Raw genomic sequence first — 16424 nt, forward strand, 5'->3', positions numbered from 1 at the left:
TCTTTGGATCTGATGTCTCCGTTTAAGGACACAAAACCACCCCTTTTTCTGTGCCAGCTATCCACTTCCCCTCTGAGCTTTGCTGGCTGTGTACATTTGCTAGTGACTAAAGAACCACCAAATTCCTGCAGTCAGGAGGTTTTTGTTCAGCGGGGCTGTGTTTCCATGGCTCCATGCTAAGCACCTTGCAGCTCAGAACTAGAGGATTTAATTGTAGCTTGTGTGAGGTACTGGTCTTTTTTCCCTGGATGTCACTAGATTAATACCTAAGGAGGTCACACAGTGCACTGAGCAGGATTTGTGCTTGGTCATTTAGTGTTTGCAGTTTCTGTGTGATGCCCAGAGCTCTTCTAGTGTGACATTCTGGACATTAAAATGTTTTAACAATGCCATAAGCCAAGACAGAGATGGCAAGGGACATTTTGTCTGATCCCAGAGCTGTTTGCTGAGATACCGCTCTTTGTCACTAATTGTAGACTTCTCTCTACAGTATAAATAGAAACAAGAAAGGAAGAATAAATTTAAGTGCCCACTTTTTGTATATTTCCAAGACATAAATGCCTCACTGCCCTCCACATTCCTGCAGAGAAGGCATCATGGTTTGGTGATACTTTTTGGCTTAGCTAGTGTCCCTTATTTAGGCTGTTGCAGAGTTAGACCTTGGCTGTGCACACAGAGCTGCAGAACCAAGCCTCTTAGTGGGTAGCTCCAGAACCTTTGGAGATCAAGCTCACCACAGACGACATACTGGGGAGGAATTCCTTTCCCCTGAACTGAGGCAGCTTTAGCATATGGATTTCAGCTTTTCCAAACTACGATTCAGCCCTGTGGATCTCCCCCTTTGCACCATTGCTGGTCACTGGTGTCAAGCCTAGGACCCTCTGGAGTTTAAAGCACTGGAGCTTTAGCTGAGACTACACCCACACATTTCCTCGAAGGTCAGTAGCAAAGAGACTTCCTAGCCAGAAGTATTAAAGCCAATGTCACAGAACAAGCACTAAGAGATGGGTGACACCTTCAACAGAGTCACAGATGGGAGGATTTGATCTGGAGCTCCTCGCCTGCTTCCCCCCTCCCTTATCCCCTTTGGGCTACACTGAAGCAGGCATGTCTTGGATTTCTTTCACTTAATTTCTTAGTTTTTAGAAATTGCTTAAAGGCTGAAGCCCTGCCAACTCTGCATGCCAATCTGTAGTGTTTGTGGCCAGTCCATTGATCTTCCTTCAGATACTGCTTTCATACACAAAACCTCTTCTCATAACAGGTATACAGCTGCCGCCCTTCACTGTCAAACAGATGCACTTAAGTAGCTGTGTATTTCTTGGGCATTAGGGATACAACCTGGCTGTGTCAAAGAGAAATTAATTTTTCTATAGCCTTCAAATGATGTGAAAGAGTACCTGGGGGGCTGGAACTCAGCCTGATGAGGACAATTAGTGAAAAGGTCTTGAGTACCAACCTCCCAGCCCTGCTAATAGATGCTTTGGGCCAGTCCATTATATGTGAAGCTCAGCCCTTCATTATTGTTCTGGCAATAGGATAAAAAAATCAGTTTCTACTCCATTTCATTTCCAGGCATGCAGATGAAAGAACATTTCTAGTTTAGCACAGCCTTTATGAAGTCAAAGAAACAGTAAATAAAAAGCATGTAGCAAGAAAAATCCCCAATCCCAAATGCAAAATAAAACTAAAAACACACACACACACACACACACACACACACACACACAAATCCCAACTCCACACAGTCTAAGCTTCTGATTTAGAAAAGCAACCAGGGAGAAGGATGGGAAACTTGTCAGAGTCAGAGAAGTCCTTGCAAACACAGCCAGTGACAGGAAGCTGACAACTTCTGGAATGCAACTGATTGTATCAAACCCACTGAAACTTCAGTGAACCCAAGTGACAAATATTCTTAGTGACAAAGCTCCAATTTAAGATTCTGTCTTTTATCTTGTTTTCTTGTCATTACTCTTTTATTGCATTTCCTGGCTAAGGTTCGAGTTGCACTACCTCCTATTTGAGTCTGACAGACTTTCACGTGCCAAAGCTCTCTATGAAAGCTCAGACTGAAAAATGTTACAAAAACGAACTTCCCTGGGTGGGCGATGCTGGGGCAAATAGAGATCTTCATTATGCCTGTTAAATCCCTCAAACTCAAATGAAAGCTTTTCACTGTATGAGAATTATTTTTCCATCCTAGTTGGTCCTAATCTGTATCCTGATGCTGTTCCCATTCCCATGTTTTTTGGTTAATTCCCATACATTTTTCTTCCCCCCTCCACCACCTGTTACCCTGCTTCTCCTGCTGGTATTTCCCCTGTCTCCAGCTATAACAGCTCATGCAGAGGCTTGCATGGCTCACATTGTGATTAATGGCTCCCAATTCTGATGACTGATTGCCTACGCCAGTTTTAATCACGCCAGCTTCATTTGCTATTGAATCATCTGGAAATGGCACTTGTGGCTCACTGTGTAACAACATGCAACAAGACAGGGAGCAGCATAAGAATTCTCCACTGGTTGGCTTACCTATGTCTGAAATCTTTATTTCTGACAGAAGACAGGAAAGCAGGGAATAGAAGAAAGAATGAGGTGTTAGCAGCTCAGTTCGATGCATTATTAGCAGATTGAAAACTTGACAGTAACTGTATCACACAATGCAATAATAAATAAAGACTTAGCTGGAATGACACTGATATATTTTATATTGGATATTACTTGGCAGTGAGCTCACTTATGTACTGCTGCATACCACAAAAGAAGTGTGATCTCACCTGCTTAGAGTTATTCACTCACACAAGAGATAGGACTACCAGACTTTATCTATCATTCAGTGCAGCACTGAGCTAAATAGATGCAGATGCAGATATCTTTACAGTTTTTTTCTCCCTCAGTCAAAGCAACACCTTGTGATTTACAAAGGTAACTTAAGAGTTGCGCAGTTACGGGTGGCAGTTCATTGCTGTAACCTTGTGAACTCCAGCCCAGAGAACTGAAATTATGCTGAGCTGGACATTTTTCATAGGTCTAAGTTACACACCCAGCTGCAGCTCTCTGTGACCCACAATGCATTTGCTTCCCAGAACACTAACTCTCCAAAGCCACTCCTGCAAACAAACCTCGGAGCCAAACAGTGAGGGTGTTAATCTCAAAGGAGATGCTGATTTGAGAAGACACAAGCAAACTCCATTTAGTCCAAAAGCAATGGCTTTCCTTTTAGCCAGCCAACATCTGAACCCACTTACTTTATAGCACACCAGAGTGAAGAAATGTTTATTAGATCCAGTAACGTGAGTGTTTGCACAGACGAAGCAGCAATTGCTGCAGCAGATTTAACTCCGGAGTAAATTTAACTCTGTGGCTCTACACAACAGCCAGCAAGGCTACTCTGTCAAGGCTTCCAATTTTCTCTTCCCCAGTGAGGAAATGCTTTCCAAAACCTCTGTTTGGTCTGGTATTTCCACTGACAATAAAATGGGGATTGGGTTTTCAAAACTGTACTTCTGAGAAAGAGATTATTAATCCTACTCCATTGCAATGGGATTTGGGCTCACCTAGGCTCTTCTGGAAGTTTCTCCTTTGGTAATTAAAATAACTTTCTGGCAATAGAAGGATAGATATTACGCTCTGATGAGGACCAGGTCTGAAGGTTTATCCCAGCTTCCCACTTTACAAACATGAGAGATATTATGTTCTCATGTATCATGGAACAGAATAGTAAAAATGAGGTTCTTGATTCCTTACTTGAAAGGTGTCCCAGCCCTCTGAGGTGCCCATACTAAGGCAGCTATTCTGTAAGTGCCAGCCTTCTGGTGGTGGCTGGCTGGATTTCTTTTATTTCCATACACCATGACCTACAAAGATGGTTCTGAATGCTAAATAAGACTTCTGGCGAGGTCTAATGACTATGGTATGTTTGTGCATGAGGGACAAAGGGGATCTTGCACAAATTTGGCTGCAGTCCTTGCAGAAATGCAGTATTATGTTTGTCCTCAGCAGCAGGGGATATTAAATGTGAGGAGGGAGGGCCTTACTTTTGGGAAGATTCTCACTTTCAGGCCAAATTTTGAGAGGTGAATGGGAATGTTGACCCTTCCTACCAGGTGTCCTCATACTGACTTCTCAGGACCTGAGTTCAGGCCTAGCACAGAAGCCTCATTCAGGAACACAGCCCTAACTCTACCTGACTTTCCTGGAGTGAGGCTTTTCTGGCCATGGAAAGCCCAGAACCAGGCCCCATTGCTTTGAAGTGAATTCTTGTATTTGCTGTGGAAATTTTAGATAGGAAAAATATCCCCAGTGAGATAAATTTGAAATTTGGTTCACTCACAATACATTCCATTTTCTCAGAAATTGTGAAAAATCATACTTTTCCCTCTGCTTCATTGTTTTTAATTGATGTTCCTGACCCTTTCTCATTATTTCTCCTGGTATATTTTTTTCTTTGCTTTCTGACATTAAAAGGAAACTCTCCACTTACTTCCAGATGCTCCCCATCTGCATGTTCAGCCTGACACTGCTGCTCACTTGGGAACTGAAGGGGGCTGCTGCAGCTGTCCCCTCAAAAAACAACAAGAAAACCCCAGTCTGTGACTGCCTAGAGTGATCATCTTGTCTAAATTGTGAGTGATTATCAGTCCTGATTCACCTCTACATATCATCATCAGTGCTGTGTCCTTCCAAGTTTAGGTTATCTCAGAGGCTGCTTGTTAATTTTCAGCATTCCCACTGGTTTCTGACTACAGGAAAAGGCAGACATCAGCACATCCTGATTTAGCAGCACAGAAATATGTCAATATTTTTGGCATGTGATTCAGTTCTGGAAGAACTTGCTAGGCCTGTATTTCTCTGGTGTAAATCAAAGTCAGCAGAGTTGCAGAAGAGGCAGATCCAGACAGCTTTTTCTCTGTTTTGCTGTGTTGTTTGCTTTTATTTTATTTTATTTTATTTTTTTTTTTTTTAAGAGTACTGCTCATTTTTCTTTTGGGTACATATGATTTCTGCAGAACTTAAGAGCATTACTCTAACAGCCACATTCAGCACAGAGTACCTCAGTTCCAGTATGTTGGTGACATTGCCAGAGGGAAAGATCCTTCGGATGTAGTTGAAATCTCCAACATAAAGACTTCCATCAGACCCACATGTTAGGGCAACAGGAGCCAGGAGTTTGTTCCCATCTGCCAGACCATTGCAGCTTGGACAAGAAATGCTCCGTCTGCGGCCGTTGCCCATAATGCTTCCAATTACAGGTGGCTGCTGGGAAATGAACTGGTTTTCCCCGTTTCCTTTATGCAAGATGCCTAGACAGAGAGAGAAAACAGTATTATGAAAACTAAAGAAACAGGGAGACTGAGGCTAAAGGGAGAACAAACTGACAATGCTGCATGCCAGCTGGGAAATCTGTTAAGTAGCAAGAAGGTTTATCATCTTTCATAGCATTGTTTTGTGATAATTTCAAATGAGGAGCCTCTTCTCTGAATTAAGTATTTCTTTTAGACCCATTACATTTCCTGCAGAAGTAAAATATGTAGGGAGAACAAGACTGTCTTTACCTTTGAATGACATGCACTTTTCAGTATCTTATGAAATTTTACCTGCCCTGTCTGTTCCTCCTTGCCCTGTAATCTGCAGTCCACTAGGTAAAAAAACCAAAGAAATTACACAGCTCATGGAAAAGTAAGGGCCAGGAAGACCATGGAACATTCTCTAAACAACTGTTTAATCTGCAAAGTTTTAGAGGCACTCTGCCTATTTTCCCTCTAAATATAGCACTCTCAGCAGTGATGTGGGTAGAATGAGATGTTTGCTCCCATACCACTATTATCCAAAGGGACAAAGTGCTTCCACCCTTGGACATGCTCTGATCAGCTTTTAAGCTTCCCTTTTGCAGTCCTCAAGGACTCTGGAACCTTCCACTCTGCTTTAGGACCCATAAAGCTTCTTGTTTTGCAAGCAGACTTTGCATATTGGAGGATGCCTCTGGGTAGATTTATGCTTAGTGAGAGCTTCAATCTGAATAGGCTCCCCTTCATTATTTTAGGAATATTTTCCTTGTTAACACCCTTCTTTTACAACACTACAAAGCTGGGCTGACATTCAACTACTTCATGACGGCCAGCTTCTTTTACATTTTGCACACCAAATTTCTTCTAAATGTATGTTACCAGAAATAATTTGTTGGTCAGGTTTCTTTCCTTTATTTTTCTTGAATTCCTAGTGATAAGAAGCAACTGGGTCTTGCAATGCTTCATTACTCTTGTTATGAGTCACAGACAACCTACCACTTTGTATGTTGAGGGCATGGTGTTTGTCCAGGGACCATCCTCCAAGTTTGGAAGCATCAATTTCATAACCCTGAAGCACAGCTGTCCTCTTCTCCCACAGGATTAAGTCTGGACAGGATTCATACTCATAACCTACTGAAACTGTGAACAAGAGAGAAACAAGAGACTCCTTAGATTAGTAACCCAGAAATGCAGTGCCAGTACACACAGAGTTGCAATTGAGCAGGGGTAAGAGCATTTCTAGAGAAAATTGTTAATTCAATTTAAAATGTCATCATCATAATGCACAGCCCAAATATTTTTTTCCTCTTAAAAGTTTATTCCACGTCTAAAAAAGTCAATGCTGTTGTCTGTGTTGGGCAAATGTCCTAAAAAGACACTGCTTTAAGGACATATTTAAAAACAACGGATACTAGGACTGGGACTTGATCTGTGGGAGTCCTTTCCAACTCAGGGTATGCTATGATTTGAGAGTGTAAACCACTGCTGGACTCTCTAATGGGAGAATTTTACTCCTATGTAATTTCTTTGATCAAAGAGTGCATGCCAGGAACTTAATCTTGATTATGGTCTTTCTTGGAAGATAAAGACTTGTGCAATTCATGCATGGGGCAGTGAGTCCCTCAGAGGCAGCAGTCTCAGCCAGGTTAACTTATGGTAATTGTCAATGTCAAAAGTTTGCTTGCCATGATGTCTAATCAGAGTCTTTCAGGAGTAACTCCATGGAACACGCTGGAGTTGCTTAAAATTACGTCAGCAGAAGGAAAAGACTGTTTTTGACAGAATAATGATTCCTTTACGATTTTCTCAGAAGAAGCAGGACCATTTTCATTGGTCTGCTTTTCTTCTTCTAATCTTTACAGCTGAAGCAGAGCAGAACTGCAAGTTCCACACAAATGAAAAGCAATTACATAGATTTTTTTTTCCTACTAGATATAAAAAAAACCTGTCTTATTGTACAAGTTTACCAGCCTCTTTGAAAAGTGCTGAGCACTGAGAGAACTCAGGATTCACCATCAAACATAGCCTTTTGCAGATTGTATCAGAAAAAGATGTAAGTTAGGATATGAAAGGTCAATATTTTCCACTGTTCTGGAGGTGAGAATCATTGAAGGCATGAATGCTGATGTCCTCAGACTTGCTTGTGTACTCTGGAGCTGCAGAGCTGTTTCACGGAGCACTCCAGGTCCCACTGATGATCTAGCATCTTAAAGAGCATGCACACAGAGTCCTTCAGGATATGCTACATTTCTCAATGTGGACTCCCAGCTGGGTAAGGCTCAGTAGGGTGTAAAATCCAGCCTGCTCAAGGCAGCTGAACGTGAGTGAGAGGAGGAAGGCACCTATTCTTACTCCTGGAAAACCAGGCAACCTGCAATTCCTATAAAAAGACTTTTCTTCAGTTGAGCTATGAGGCATAATGAACCATCCTTCTGTCAACAGGAGCTGTATTTGCTAATTTGGGATCTCTCCCATTTTGCTGATATAATTTCCTGGCAGCCTGAAGGGACTAGACTAGACTCAGTTGAAGAACTTTAACTGAGTGTCCACTAGGTGTTGACAGATGGGAAGCAATTGCTGCAGAACTGCATCACCTCTTCTCACTAAACACCCAGTATGGGCTGGCATTCTTGAATGGGTAACAAAGAGGAAACTAAGATTAGACCAACCCTGAAGGTCAGGCACAAGGAGCAGTGGCAATCAGGGCTCTGTCCCAGGGATTCCTTTCAAAGCAGTGTTGACAGTTTTTAGCTATAGTTGAGAGGCAGCCAAACACTTCTAGTTCCAGTTAATTCCTTCTGTATTAATATGATGGGAGCAGCTTAGGATGTATGTGCTGGGCCATGAGCCAGAGAACAGATAAGTATTTGTACTCTGTCCTTGAAAGTGTTCAAGGCAGATTGGATGGGGCTCTGGGCAACCCAATCTAATGGGTGTCATCCCTGCCCCTGACTGGGGCATTGGAACTAAATGGCCTTTAAGGTCCCTTTCAACCCAAAACATTCTGGGATTCACCTGCTGGGGAATGTGTGCTGCAGCAAATCTGCAGGGACCATTCATGTGTCTGCAGTCAGACCATACTGATCTAGGACAAGGTCTATCACTGCTACTGCTTCTAAAAGGAGGCACAAACCCTGGGATCACTTACCAAAGGCTTCAGAGAGCCCATACACCTTCTGGCTGTAGACATCTGTCTTGTCCCAGATGAAATAGTAGGACAGGTCTGGAGCTGCTGCAAACCACTTTCTGAAGAGGCGTCCATCGACGGCCACCATGAGGTGGACTTTCATGAGGTTGAAGGGGATGGTGGGGTGGGTCATGCTGATCCGCAGCACTGATTTGTAGCCAGCTGTGCGACTGCTCAGGTAACTCACTTTTATTTTACTGCCAGAAACGTTAATCTCCTCTTGTAGAGCCTGTGGAAAAGCAATCCATGAGGTGTTAAATCAGCAGCGAGCAGACAGCAAAAGGCAGTGAAGCTGTAATTTATCAAACACACCTGTATAAAAGCTCTGGCAGGCATGTCTAAAAAGGCACCTAGTAGGCATCAAGTATGAAATCATATACGTAACTTATTTCTGGAAGCTAAGGAATGCCTCCCGCCTTCTCTATCTCTGTTACATGGGAGAACAGGGGAACAAAGAGTCACATTAAGACAGGGTTTACAAAGAGACTCACTCTTAAAAGGAGTACCAGGACCCACAGAGAAAAGAGCCTGGGATCTCAGAAAATTACAGCCCATCAGTTTAGCTTCCATTTTCTGTCTTTTATCATCATAGGTTTTAGAGGCCTCTAATTTTTGTCTCCTGGCTTCCTGTTCCCAGCAAAATATCACACCCTACTTGGACTTAAGGATGTTTCCTGGTCCTGACCATAACATGCAATTCTCTCCAAGACATTAATGAATCCTGATTCCATCCTCCCTCCTCTGACTTACCCATCTCTCCTACTTTGAAACTGCTCCTCTCCTACCTCTTCTCTGTGACTCTCTACCTGATCTACCATCTACCTCTAGCCTTTTTTTTAATCTGTGTTTTCGCCCTTATTTTCTGACCTGACATTTGTTCCTACTTCTTCTGGTACTTGCTTAAAATTCCTTGCCTTCTCACCTAGGTGATAAAACTGTTGGCCTGACCTACCACCTACAACTCCTTTCTGTTCCCTTGCACTCTTCCTTCTCTTTCTTTTCCAAACTCCTCCGTATTCTAAGTGAGTTGCTTTATTCCCCCCCACAGCCATAAGTGTGGGTATTTCTTACTGACTGGGACAGTTATCTAATAGTTGCCCATTACAGTATAGAACTTCAGAAAAGACTGAAGACACATCAGGGAAAACCTCTTCTGCTTTGAGAACAGAGAAGTCTCAATAAAAATGGGATTTTCAGTTAATTTACCTGCTAAAGTATCACCAGAGATTTTTTTTTTTTTTTTTAAATAGAGAAATGCTTGAAAAGTTTATGGAAAGTAATACCAGTATATTCCTGACACTGTGCTGATCTTTCCATGCAAAATGCTGATAAAAAAAATCTGAGGAGAAAAACATTGTCACTTTCAAAAAAACTTCACTCTTGGGTAAGCACCCAACTTGGATATTTTTGGCACTAGTCAGCAACCTCTGGAAGATATTGAAAAATGAAGGTAGAAGCTTATCAGCGAGCTGGAAAGCCTGGTCTGCTAATGGGATGTGTTAAAAGGTCACAGCTGGCACAGTTCTCTCCTGTGTCACTTCTGAAGTTCTTCAGTGTGCTGGACCCTAAATGAACTTGGAAAATGCATCCCTAGCAATAGTCATCTTCTGAATATTAAGGGTGAGGAAGCTGGAAGGCAGGTGGGTCAAGAGATCCACCCATCAGGAAGGGATAACATCTATCACAGTGTGATTCTTGGGGTGTCCTTTGTAGGTCCAGAAACTGGACTCAATGATCCTTGTGGGTCCCTTCCCACTCAGGAGATTCCAGATTCCATGATCCTTGTGCCTGACAAGTTATGTCACTCCTATACCCAACTCCTTCTATGTGGGAACAGCACACTTCTCTGGCACAGTGAGTTGCTCAACTCTTACAGGTTTCCTGGTTAGTGTTATCAAAAATGACAAATCTCATGATCGACCCCCTGAAAACACCTCTTCTGAGATGTTATCCAAGGCCCAACACTTTTTAAAGTGATAACTAAAAGGCTTGGAGTGTTGCAGCACTTGAAAACAGATACATCCAGCAGTTAAAGTCCCATTCCACTGTGCTCATAAATATTTACCTTCTCTAATGCAATCTTTTTAATTTACATATCTCAGTGCTTAGGAGGCTGAAATATGACAGAACTGGGAAAACCCAGGATTTTAAAACTATATTTTATGAGATCATCAACAAGCTGGATGTGGACCAGGCTCAACCAGAGACAAGCTGAGCCAAACTGTAGTAAAGGTGGTTCCTTGTATCAAATCTGTCTTCATATGTAACCCTATTAGGATAAAAACAGGCAAAAATAATTGTCATGGAGATACTATTTAGAAAGTCTGCTTCAGATTCTTGTCATAAGTAATTATTTCTCTCTGTCATGATCTATTTCTGCTGTCAACCATTCCAAAGAAAAGGTCAGCCCCACGCTGCCAAGGCACTGAACAGCACAAGGGGCTGTGTTTAAAGGTGTCTGCTTGAAGAGAGGGTTCAAATAGTAATTCAAAACATATTTGTAGTTTGTAAGTGCTGACAAACTAGCAACAAAACACAGCACTGGTGGTGGGGGTGGGGTGGGTGTATAATTCATAGGCTATCAATGGGAAAAAAGGGGGAAAACCAGCTTTAAAATAATCTGAATGTGCTAGAAGAGCTAAACTGTGCCCTTATTTCTATTTGATAATTGCTGTTTGGCCCAGACACACTCATATGCTATTACTACAGGCCTTGTGAAACACTCTTAGGGTTTATCCCAGACTAACCAATATAATCTGCTCTTTTAAAGAGGTCCAGCCACGAGTCTGGGCAGGCAGAAGAGCTGATTCTTCAGGCTTACTGGGGATTTACACAGGATCGCAATTTTCACTGTCATGTTCTCTTGGCTCTGTGGTGAGAATCTGCTCGTCTTAGTAGCAATTTTTCTACTCATGGCATGAGACAAGGTAGGAAATCTTGTTTCTGTGTGCTGGGTTACACATGTCTCTTACAGTTACTCTTCGCCCTGCCAGCAAACAGGCAAGGAACAGTCAATGTCTTTTTTTTTTTTTTTTCTTTTTTTTTTGTAAGATGCTCAGAGAGAATTTTGAAAAGGAAAACCATTTTGAATCTGATTCAGGAGCCTCAACACAGACATCTAGTGCTTTTGAGACACTCTGCAGTATCCAAAACTTCTGCAAGGGCATGACAACTCTGACATGGACCTTTCTGACATCTCCACCTTTCTGAAGGTACAGCTGGAGGCCTGAAGGGGCACTTCAGGGCATCCTGAATGGCCCCAGAGCTGTCTATAGGCACCTGAATCAAATATTAAAAATGTACTACTAGGTTTTTTGAATGCAGTCAGGTAGAGAGCACTGCATTTATTTGTTGGAACTCATGGGGTTCTTATCTACCCACTTGTCAAAACCTCTTTCCTAGCCCTGCTATCTGCTTGTCACCTCCTCCCAGCTATGCACTTACACCTTTTATATTTAACATTTCCCTACTGAGAACTGGGTATTATAAAATGCAGCTGCAGGAATGGACAGCTAGGTTATTTTTTATGGTGCATACATCCAGTATAGAAATGAAAAGTAGTCCATTTCTGAACTGCAGTACAGTCAGGACTCTGCCACAAATCAGATTCTCTTGTAAACTCCTGCACCACAAACTCTGCTAACCTTCAGCTGTCAATATTTGAGGTGGAATATTGATTTACAGGTTTTAGCTCAGATATATGGCACACAGGAAAAGCACTGTGTTCATCATGTATGGGATTCATCTTATGTCAATTTAGGAACCTAAGTTAGGTGTCTACTCTGAACTGCTCTTTTAGGTCTTGCCTACAGATAGCAGCAGATACAGACTCTTTAGAAGTTTGGTATTGCCTTGTAAACTTAAGAGTGGGATTCAATTCCAGTTTAAGGCATCTAAATCCGGATGTCAACTTATAAATATGCTCAAATGAGGGAGCATGAGCTACCTCACATGAGCCTATTTATGAGATGTCTACATCACATAAACAATGTGATGTAAACACACACATTCATTCAGTCAGTGGAATCAATCTGATACCATCAATTTCAGCCAGTGGAATCTAACTGATACTGTCAGTGAGAACCAGAAAGCTTCACGGTGGTCAGCTTAAGTGATGTGCAGGCTCCTCTGATGTACTGGTTAGATTTCTGTCCTCTTAAACAAGAGTTCAGATATTTGGTACATATCCAGACAACTGCATGTGAACTCCTTATAATCTCAAAATTAATCTTTGTTATGTATTAGATTTCATAACTACAAGTGTCTATTGGGACTTGGGATGTCCAAGTGATCTGCCATTCAAAAGGATCCAGAAGATATAATGCAGGACACTGATAGGGGGATAATTCTGAATTGGCAGTTGGAAGTCAAGCAGGATATCATCAGCACATTTCAAATGGCACTAAATATCTTTGATGAGGGTAGAAAAACATTGATACAGGTTGCTCAGATAGATGGCAGATGCCCCAACCCTGAAAACATTCAAAATCAGGTTGGATGGGGCTCTGAGCAGCCTGGTATACTGGAAGGTGTTTGTGGTACCAAATGACTGAAGTCATGATCATATTTGCACTGTATCAGATATTTGCTTTTTCCCAGGCAGCACTGACCATTACCTTTCATTGTGTTTGTTTATTTAATAAAATGATGTGGAAACCAAGATTCTGAACCAAAAATTTATAACATGATGGACTTTACAAGATACAGGACTTAATTAGTAATTATGCTGGGATAAACATGGGGACTGTAATTGGAAATTAGCATAAGAAAGGACCATAAGACTTGGTCCACAGAGAAAGTTAAAGACACCACTAGCTTTATTTACTACTGGGTTTAGCACCTGGTTTATTAAAATCAGAAAGTATAAAGTTACTTCTTTCCTCATTAACAGTACTGTAACCCCAGTGGAGTCATGCTGGAAGCACACAATTTGTCTCTACACTTGTTATTATTTCCACCTTGGCAGATTATTGTCACTTAAAGCAATACTCGGGACATGCTGAATACTGGCATATGAAATCCAGAGAACAGCATGTCCAAGGTAACAAAGACTGAATGCTGCTACATCCATGTATTTGAACAGAATTAAGTGTTTTTAGGGAAAATTTATAATTTGGTTCCTTGGACTATTCCGTTTAAAACGCAACTTTCCATTTGACAAAATACTTTGAAGTCACAGCAGATTGTTAAGGTTCTTTATCTGACTCACACTTACCCATAAAAAAGGAAAATGGGGATGAGAAATTAAACGTAACCCTCTCACTCTGCTCATCCATTCCAAATGTCATGAAATGCAACAAAACTGAGGTGCTCTGCAGGCTGGCCCCTTCTCACCCATCTGCTGGCTGACTGCTGTCTCAGCAGCTGAGTAGAGTTGGGCGGGGGGTATGACTTCCAACAATGAGAAAGTTCACTCCAACACTCCACCACTAAGGTTTACAGTGCCCAGTGGGTGGAATTTGCTCCTGAGCAAGACAGGCATTAGAGCATGAGCCAGAAGGGCATCAGCCTGGTGCTGGGTATGCTGAATGCCAAAGGGCTGACCAAGGGCTTGTTTTTGGTCACACAAGGGTCCCAGCTCATGAACTGTCAGCCACAAGTGCTTTGCCTCTGTCTCTCAGGGATAGGGGAAAAGAAATCTGGTAAAGCTAGTGCCTGGGAGTGAGCGCTCCTGCCAAATGTCTGAAAAATGGGGTAACAAACAGGGAATGTTTATTCTTAGGAAAGCAGGAGAATAGTTGCATTTGTGTTGCTCAAAGCTCTCAAAAGAAGCACAGAAAGTAGATGGAGATGAGGAGGCACTGGCAGAGGTTGCCCAGAGCAAATTGTGGATGCCCCAGTCCCAATTCAATGCCAGGTTGGATGGGGCACTGATCAACCTGGTCTAATGGAAGGTGTGCCTGCCTAAGGCAGGGGGGCTGGAACTACACGACCATTCTATGATTTTATGAGTTATTGTCCCTCAGTTCAGACGGCTCATACCTGGATTTCAGGAACAATAGGACCTTTCTCTGAGCAGGAAGTTGCAAAAGCAGTGAGCGGAGAAGGAGAGACCACAGGGTTGGGCCGGGCAAAGTTACTGAGGTCACAGCTTGGGATCTCATTCTCTTCATGCCTCATGACTATGGTTTCCATCACAAAGAAGCGATCCCACGGCAACCACAGTGTGTGCTCTTGGGTGATGAAGGGAGCCCGCTCAAAGTGCAGGATAATGGAGATTCCACCAATGGTAACAAGATCAAAGCTGTTTTAAGAGACAGAAAACAAAATTAGTGCAAGCACTACCCCATCTGTTTGTTTCAACTCCCTAGGAAGGATCCCAGAAAAATAACTGTAAGAAATGTCATCAGTCTCATTTTATGAACCTAAAATGTGAAGCCCAAATAGGGTTTACCTCATAACAGCAAGTGTCAGAGGCAGGAGTCCAAGCTCAGCTTCTTTGTCTTCATGTATATTGAAATCATACCCATCCCTTTTTTGGAACATGTTTACCTTTGTTGATACTTTTCTAGCACCAACTTATTTTGGCCATACATACTCATTTTCTATTTTCTTTCTTTCTTTTTTTTTTTTTTTTAAAGAGTGATTATCCAAACAAATGCACCAATTGGATCAATTCATATGATGAAATAAACTATTAGGAAAGAGGTTTCTCTGACACATTCCTATTGAATTATCTTGGCATCTCTACTAACCGGACTAATGCCTCATGCAAACCAGGGAACATGGGGAGCCCAGTCTATTAGAAATACATAAGTGCAGAGTGTCTGTGTGCCACAGCACTCCACACATCATCTTTTTTGACTCTTAAACATTTAGAGCAGAGCAGATGAATCACTGCCTGTGGTCTCTGACTTCACCCTAAGCTACCTCCAGCCAAGTGGCTTATCTGCCTGTGTAGTGTTGGATAACAGACAGCCTTCCAGAGCTGTGTGAAAAAATGTTACCTTGATAAGGAAAACGTTCATCCTCTGGATGTAAAGATGTTGGGATAAGGTTTCTAGTGATTTTTTAAGTTTTGTATTTAAACTTCACATCTTGTCACAGATGGAGATTTTATCAAGTACCACAGGGATATATCTACTATGCATAGAACCCAAAAAAGTGGTGTTAAATAAGAAAGGAAAGGATTTCAACAGAAATTGATGATGGCTTGTTTTTGCTCCTTTGTCATTTTCTCACTGTCTCTTTGGTTGCAATGCCAAACATGTGCTTCAGGCAAAGGAAGTTTTCTCATCCCTGCTTCTCACTTTTATGCTTGGTACTCCTGTATGACACTCTCACTGAGAGTTTATGCATGTGATCAGGCTCACTGGTTTCAGCAGAGCTGCTCATGTGCTTAAAGAGCTATGAGCTTAAGTGCTTCTCTGCATGAGAACTGGGATCCGAAACACTTTTGATTGCCCAAAGCCAGACTTGATGCACCTTGTAAAAAACGGTAAGAAAGAAGGTGAAAAAAGTATCTAAAATTATTTTTAAAAATTAATTATCAGGCTTTCAGGTTGGGTGCAAAAATCCCTGAGGAGCAACAATGGGATGAACTATTTAAAAAACAAAGTCTTTGTCAAGCAGTTTTTTGGGGGAGCCTTTTTTATTTAATGGTTTATGGATTGAGGTGCCATTTAGGAAATAGAATTATGAAAAGGTTATTCATTAAAGAATGTTGAAATGAGTCCATGATAGGAAGTGGAAAGCACTTCAAAAAGCCAAAGCCATGTTTATTCTACCACTTGAGTTGGGGCATCATATTCCCAGACCTATGGAGCTTGGCTTAGAGCAGCCTCAGGAGAAACTTGCTGGTCCCTGCCAGCAAAGCTGCACAACGTTTGTACCCTGATGTGAATGTTTTTAACAGTCAATTAGCATTTGGCAAGTCCTTCAGGTGGGAGGGAGATGCTTGCTCTGCATGGATCTGGGCACTCAACGGGCCAACAGGAGGGAAGAAATAA

At 42.0% G+C, this 16424-nt stretch overlaps 1 protein-coding gene across 14 annotated transcripts in view; it reads right to left on the bottom strand.

Moving 5' to 3' along the window:
• TENM4 (teneurin transmembrane protein 4) overlaps nt 1-16424 on the bottom strand; it is a 1541819-nt gene that overhangs the window by 61270 nt on the left and 1464125 nt on the right. For 11 of the 14 annotated variants that reach the window (XM_031505163.2, XM_077781310.1, XM_077781308.1 and 8 more), the window contains 5 exons: nt 14458-14719; nt 8437-8704; nt 6285-6428; nt 5054-5303; nt 2533-2553 (listed from right to left, as the gene is read on the bottom strand). In XM_031505163.2, coding sequence (XP_031361023.2) covers nt 2533-2553; nt 5054-5303; nt 6285-6428; nt 8437-8704; nt 14458-14719 — 945 coding nt within the window. The remainder of the gene's footprint in view (nt 1-2532; nt 2554-5053; nt 5304-6284; nt 6429-8436; nt 8705-14457; nt 14720-16424) is intronic. The other 3 variants (XM_077781309.1, XM_077781307.1, XM_021533846.3) reach the window with 1 other exon arrangement.

The sequence above is a fragment of the Lonchura striata genome, chromosome 2 (genome assembly GCF_046129695.1).
Source record: "Lonchura striata isolate bLonStr1 chromosome 2, bLonStr1.mat, whole genome shotgun sequence".
NCBI lineage: Eukaryota > Metazoa > Chordata > Aves > Passeriformes > Estrildidae > Lonchura > Lonchura striata.